Below are 7,815 nucleotides of genomic sequence, written 5' to 3' on the forward strand. Positions count from 1 at the left end.
TCATTCTCCAAGAGCACCAATACTATATTTATTAAAATATTACTACTGGAATTTAAATCCTAATAGTAAGTATATTATTGAGATAAAAATATTATTATTCAAATAAAAATATTATTTTAAAGATTATTATTTTTATATTAGAAAAAAGATACATATCATTATTCTAATCCATAAACATATGATAAAAAGGCCTTCATACCTAACTAACCTTCAATCTATCAAGACAATCTCTACTAAACATCCACAAATACATCTATTCATTTTCATAGCCTCACAATGCAAACAGTCATTAGATTAGCCTTATACATATAGATAATCTATCCAATATTTTTGGAGATTGCCTTATAAAAATCTACATTTCTCACTATTAGGATTTCTAGGGTTAGTCTTGTAAACCTTTAGCGCTTGAGAGAGATAGTAGAATAAGTCATTATGTTCACATGAATGTTTTTTTTATTTTTTCTAAAAGATGGCTTATACTTATTTATAAAATATTAAAAAAAGGTCTTGTGAAATTCTATGTATTTGTACATTGCAATTGATACATTAAAATAAATCTAGAATTACACAAATATTACACGTTTAATTTAATATAATATGTCTACTTGTGCTTATTAACAATTCTAAAAGAACAATTATATATAGTGCTCATGACACATCAAAAAAAAAAAAGAAGGATGAATCAAATAAATAATATATAAAAAATTAAATTTTAAATTTTAATCAAAGAAGAAATTTATATTTCTATAAATTAACAATACATTTAAATTGTAAAATAGATTTTAATGCTTATTCTTTATTTTAAAAAATATTGATATCCTTTTTAAATTTAATAATTTTTATTATAAAAATAAATTCTTTCATTTAGTACAAATATATTTAGTTTATATTTATCATAAAGATTATTATATAACATAGTAATACCAATATTTTATTTATTCGAACATACATAATTATGTTTTATCTAAGTAAATTATTAGTTCAACATAAATTAAAAACTTTGAAAAGAGAGTCACATTTAATTATTTAAAACAAACTATCATATGAATTTTATGAACTCTTAAATATTATTTTACAAAGTCTCAAAATGTAAATATAGAATTTAGTAAGACAACTAAACTCATGGAAATGGAGGAACTAGTAAAGTAAGATCGTGGGAACTATAAATCAGCAATTCAAGGGCCACACAAATCACCTGAGCGTTTTGACTGTACAATCTACCAAAATATATTAGCGTTGACAGATAGTGTGTTTTCCTCAAACACATAATAGACAGAGGAGATGGGGGTCACGACACTACCTAAATAGGTGCAAATATTTAGCTATTTAGCCAATGCCCAATTTCTAACCTCACCCCAATTTCACCTACTCAAATCTATTATGCTAAAACCAAGGGGTTGCTATAATTGAAAAAATAATTACAATTAATCTTATACCATTATTTCATTTAATAGGAGGTCCACTACTTTTCCAAAATGGACTTCGAAGCCCCCTCTATAAACTAATGCCTTAGAGATTTAATTTTTTTTAGTCATCTTAAAAATGTAAGGGCTAAAAGTGAGTATATTTTACTTGCCCCTTTTGTCACTTCTAGGAGGTTTATCTTATATTTATTAATTATTAATATATTTATATATTAAATTTGGTTATCATTTGTAGTCTTCTCTTGTATTGAATTAATCTCACAATAATGTGTTGTAGTTAACACAAAATCAAATATTTTGTTAAAAATATAATGATTTAATCCGATATGATTTTCATCTACAAATGTTCCCTTAGATAACATCCCATCAGATAAAAATAGCCTAGGCATAAGTCAAACTAACTTTCAATAGAATATGACTCTCACCTATGACAATATATTGGTTTTACTTTTGAGGATCAAATGAAGTTTCATTTACAAATGCTATAAGCGTGCAATTTTTAGTATTGCTTTTCAAAAATTTAAAATATTCATTATAGTTTACTTCAAATTATATATATATATATATATATATATATATATATATATATATATATATATATATATATATATATATATATATATATATATATATTATAGTTTACTTCAAATTATATATATATATATATATAGGTATTGTGAAAAAATATGATCTTTAATTAAGACAAAAGAAAAATAAAATATTGGTTAACATATCAAAAATCAAGAGTTTAATATTAGAAGCATTGAAATAATTTTTGTATAATATTACAAATGCTCCTTCACATTGAACTAGAAGAGGATGAATGTGTGCATTTAGTATAAGCTTGAGTAGTGTTCAATGGTCTCTTGTATATTCTTAATGTTGAATGTGCTCTTTGTTTTAATATGGTGATGGTAAAAAAAATCTTGTGTGAGATAACTTTAGAAAATGTATTTTCTTTTGGTATAAAGAAGTTATATTTTATCGGTTTTTTTGAATAAGAAATTATTCCTTGAGATTTTATTTGAAGATGATAATAGAAATTAGAAGATTAATAATAAAATTGATTTTGATGTTCATGTTTGAATCACTATTCATGATACATGGGTCAATGAATTAGACTAAAAAATTACAGAGTATATGCCTTTTGAATGAACAAATGCCATAAAAAAATTGTTTGACTACAATTGCCTGTCAAATTTATTCGGGTCTCTTGAACGAGCGACAACATTTAAAATATAATATAAAATTAAAAAACGTGATAATTGTGTCCCTGTTCCACCATCCACACAGAGCCGGAATCGGATATGTATGTCAAATCAGTCGAACCTTTTTTCAGACCACATTCATTCAGCCACGAAGGCCACCAAGCCACTTGGTCGAAGTCAATCCATATTTATTATCCTTATCTCCTGCCCAATACTGCGCACCACAACATTTATTAATAGGCCAACAAAACTTTTCCCTATAAGCGACTTTGACTCAGCCCACCCGGCCAACTTCTGTTAATATATAGCCACAGATCGGGTAAACAGAAGCTTCAAATTGCGATGAGCTTGGCAACAATGAAGATACTTATTTTTGTATTAGCTTTGTTCTGCAATTTTATATGCCATGCAAGTGCAGCAGATCCAAGGCTGGTGTTTGCCCATTATATGCTCTATGCCAACGACGACATTAACGTCCTCAAGCAGGAGATTCGACTTGCCCAGAGCAGAGGAATCGACGCCTTCGCTCTCAACAGCAACGTATGGCGACAGAATCTGGCCGACAATATGTACCAGGCGGCCAAAGAGGTGGGTTCATCCTTCAAAATCTTTTTCTCCGCCGACATTCACAAGGACGCCAATGGCAATCTCACGCCCGGTCAGCTCCTCACCATGCTCACCCGCTACGAAACCCACCCCAACCAGATGAAATATCGAGGCAAACCCTTGTTCACGGCCTGGCTCGGCAGCGACGATTCGTGGTGGGCAGAATACAACTACTCCTCTGCGATCAACGGGTGGAACGACGTTTTTCAAAAGGCCGGCGGAAGGAACAAATTCTTCTTCGTTCCCTTCTTCCCCACCGACGGCTCCTACTGGGGAGTCCGCGGCACGGCAGAGAAGTTCACTGATGTTATCGACGGGCTCTTTGCGTGGGACACGTCAGCGTGGCCCTATTTCAGCCCCGATTTCCAGAACCCCAACGTTTCCAAAGATGAGAATTATTTGAAGGCCTGCAATGACGTGGCGAAAGTGTACATGGCGAGCCCTAGCCCCTGGTTTTTCAAGAACATTATAGGTTCCTGCTGCTCTGATGCCTGCAAGGCGAAGGACCCTAGCAACTGTAACTGTCAAGTGAAGGGCAATTACCAGGGTCCGGGTCTCTGGATCAAAAAGTGGGAGCAGCTCATCCAGCTAAGCCCGCCTCTTCTAGAGATCGTGACGTGGAACGACTGGGTCGAGAGCTCCTACGTGGCACCACCGCTCAGCAGTGCAGCCTCTGACGTGTCTGAGTACACGCACCGCGCCTTTTTGGAGCTGGGACAGTATTACATCAGATGGTATAAGTCGGGCAAAGCGCCGGCGATTAAGCAGGATTCGCTTTACATGTTTTATTACACCCAAAGCAATAACATAGACGCCAGCGCTGACGAATGCAAGGTCGTCTATTCCGAGCAGCTAACTGATAAGTTGTACGTGACTACGATGCTGACTGGACCTGCCACTGTGGAATTACGATCCGGAGGTGTGTCTAAGACGTTCTGCGCTCCGAAAGGGGTGTCCACGTGCAGTATGGATTTCCAGGAAGGGCAGCAGGTGGCGATGTTAAAGCGTGGAGGCAAAGTGGTAAGGACGCTGAGTGGAAGCAAATTGATTAGTAATTCCAATGCAACGCATTATAATTTCAACGTGTATTCCACCTGCACCACTTGTGAGTAACACCTCCCTAGAGGTGTGGTGTTCATTTATGCAATAAGCTCTAAATTTCGGGCGTCGTAATCTTTAATCCTTCCTCATCACAATATTTTGTACTTACTCTCCTCACATGTCAATGCTCCAATTGCCTTCTCTTATGCATTTTCTAACACGGGCAACTGAAATATTAAAAGGAGAATACATCTTTTTAATGTTAAAGAGATAGTCAAAGCATTTTAAAAATGGGTAGTATATCTCAAAGTCAAACCAACAAGTTAATACTCCAAAATACAATGGTTCTAACAAAGATAAAAGGAAAGTTTATAATTGATAAGATATTCTTTCCAAATTACTAACTATTAATCTTGGAAAGAATACTACTAAGTTACAAGTTGAACTTGAATTATCACAAATCTCTATCCTTGTCTATGAGTTCCTACCTATTATTAATATAATAATAATAATAATAATATTATTATTATCTTTAAAATCTTATTAGGCATAATTTTGTAGCAGAGAAATAGTGAGCACCACCCAACAGTTTTTTTTTAATAATTACGATGGACATATTAATGAGGAGATGTTGAGGTATCATGAAGAGGAGACTACCTACTATGGTAGCTAAAGAGAAAAAGTGGAGGTGAGGTCTAGCAAGATTATTATCTCATTGGTGATGGTGGTTCTTTGATGGTTACGCGGATAACACTATTAGGGGTTTGATAGTTGTAAGTTTGATTTCAAAGGGATCTAACACAAGAAGGTAGTGAAAATGAAACGTTAGCTATAGTGTAAGAAGATTTTGTACAAACACACAAAAATGCAGATTTTAGGTCTTTCTAACATAATCTTATTGACTTGAATTCGGTTGTACAAAAACACATTATAAATCACCAACAAATTTGGGGCAAGTGATAAGACTGATATGTGTATAATAATGAGAAAAAAGAAAAACATGTTTATCTTATCAAGTGTAGAAAATAATCTTCAATTTCAAAGCATGGGCACAACCAAAATAACTCAATAGACAATTTGACATGCCTCCAAAAGGAAAGTGTACCATGTAGAAAATTTTAGAGGTTTTGGAACAAAAACACAACCTTTTTAGATTGAATTTTATTCTACATAAGCACATAAGAAATCACCAATAATTTGTTTTTGAAAACGAGATTAATATTTGTATTGAAACAGGCAAAGGGACTAGAATTTTTATCTTTCCAATTGTAGAAAGAGAATATTAAATTTGAAAGTATGTCACAGCTAGGGTTCATGCTTAGTAGAAAATGTGTCCACAAATTATAGAGATCTTCATGTTCTTCAACGCCTAAAAGGTCAAGAACCTTCAGTTGTAGCTCCTACATTTCCTAATCAGATCATGCCTACTATTGCTTTTGATGTTTATTGTGGTACTCTAGTCATAGTTTCTTGTGATTTAGTGCAAGAACATATTCCTTGACTTCTAGAAACACTTCCTTGGATGTCTTCTTGAAAAACATTGTAGGCTTGTTTGTGAAATCCTACATTGAGGATTTGGGAGAGATCATTATGATATTCATCTTCTCTTAGTTAAGGATGGTCCTTCTTCATATGTTATTCAACCTATTTAACAAATATAACAACATAGGAAGAATCAATAAAATCCCACAATTTAGTATAGTTAGAAACCTAAATTTTTATTGAAATAATTAAAGAAGAACATTACAAAGGAAGAAGAATTATCAATCAAATTATTGAGATCTATCCAAATGAAAATAACAAGCCTTCAAAGAGAACTACAGAACACACAATTTCATAACTTTTTAATAATTTATTTTGCACAAATAGCCCATCGATCGAGTCTATAGTCAACTTATTGAATTAACAATGATCGAATTCATTGATGATATCATCCAATTACAAGTACTTGATATATTTTTAGAGCTTAAATTAGCAATAGAAGAAAAATATGACGATAGTGAAGAATAAGTGGGTAATTTTCTAGGAAGAGAATGCATAGGCACTTTGAAGTTCAAGAGTTAAAGAACTTGCCTTATTTTGATTAATGACAAATGATCTAGGTGAGAGCATTGTGATCCTATCATCATCAGTTAGTCCAATGTCATTTTCATCTTGATCCTATGAAGTTTTAAGTATGTGTCGCATTCAACAACTTCAAGCTAGTTGTATAAATCACCATTATGTTGAGGACTAAAGAAGTTGAATTAATATGCCAAATTTTTGATATTTTACATACAATATATTTAGATCTATGGATGAAAAGAGTAAATTGAAATTCACATTATTTCTTTTATATAAAGAGTAAGAGAGAAATAAAAAATATTAAAATACAAATTTATTACAACCTATTTAATTATTTTTTATAATAATATATGTTTTCAAAAGTTGTTATATAAAAAATATAGTTCAAGCCAAGTTTAATCATTTCCAGAACTTGAATGACCAAGTCTATCAATTATACATAGTTCAATTTTACAACTAATTCCAATCATTGAAGGACTTCATGATGAAGCACTCAAACCTTATGATGCACAACAATGATGAACTAGCCAAACTTTTGTTTCCGATTGCGAGGTTATTAAGATCCTTAATTTCAATGCCTAACTACTTGACTAATGAACATTTAGTTGTATCTCTAAAAATACTCTCTAATGATTACAAGTTAGATAATGAGAATGCAATAGGAATAACTCTAGGATATCTTTGTAATTTGTTAACAAAACTTAAGACAGTTGATGTCATTGTCAAAATGGGAGCAATTTAACAACAATTGAATTTTCTACATCACTTAGATAGATGAGAGATTATTTTCAACTATGGATAAACTTAAAAATGAGAAAGAAAATATATATTGTGTTGTCCTCAATTTTGAAATAAAAATTTGAGGCAACCCTACACAATTTTCTCATGGACTCGTACATGCATCCTCTTTGTTTTACCACATCGATGAAGTATCATAAAGATACTTCATTATCCCTAAATTGTGCTTTGTGTTTCTCTATCTATGCATTATTTTGAAGGTTTCCATCGAGTTGAATCCCCAATTGTTTGTTAGTAAGAGTTTTTCTTCTCTGACTACAAACACTCAATTTTAAGCAAATTTTTACTTATTTACCTTGTTTTTCTTTGTGTTATGAATAGTCTTTGCTAATTTTCTTGCCATAGATAATAGCCCTTAGAATTCTGCTCATTTTGAGCTAACTTAGGTGAAAATCAGAGTTGTCTAGCTCAAGTTATAAGGGAAAAAGTGGGGTTTTTCTAGGTCAATTGCATATTTTTATTAAAAACCTCATAAAAGTGGTTTTTTTATTGGAATTACATGACATAAGAGTTTTAGCCTCCATATACTCTATGGGCATGTTGAAAAGATCAATCCACTTTGGAATAAATTTGATTATACAATTTTTACAATCATAGGTACAATTCTGATATTACATGTCCTTTAGTTTATAGAACCAAATTTTTTTATTGAAGATTATATCTCTACTTTCCTT

At 32.0% G+C, this 7,815-nt stretch overlaps 1 protein-coding gene across 1 annotated transcript; it reads left to right on the forward strand.

The window, feature by feature from the left end:
* Positions 1-2,932: 2,932 nt before the first annotated feature.
* On the forward strand, positions 2,933-4,434 carry LOC149546276 (glucan endo-1,3-alpha-glucosidase agn1-like). The gene has a single exon (XM_089794557.1). It carries the CDS (start codon positions 2,975-2,977, stop codon positions 4,349-4,351), a length of 1,377 nt encoding a protein of 458 aa, XP_089650683.1. The 5' UTR covers positions 2,933-2,974; the 3' UTR covers positions 4,352-4,434.
* Positions 4,435-7,815: the final 3,381 nt, after the last annotated feature.

The sequence above is a fragment of the Cupressus sempervirens genome, chromosome 7 (genome assembly GCF_028749045.1).
Source record: "Cupressus sempervirens isolate cs-2001-9-10 chromosome 7, ASM2874904v1, whole genome shotgun sequence".
Lineage (NCBI taxonomy): Eukaryota > Viridiplantae > Streptophyta > Pinopsida > Cupressales > Cupressaceae > Cupressus > Cupressus sempervirens.

Coding starts and splice junctions, on each gene's coding strand:
- LOC149546276 (XM_089794557.1), top strand. CDS start 2,975: ATGAGCTTGGCAACAATGAAGATACTTATTTTTGTATTAGCTTTGTTC.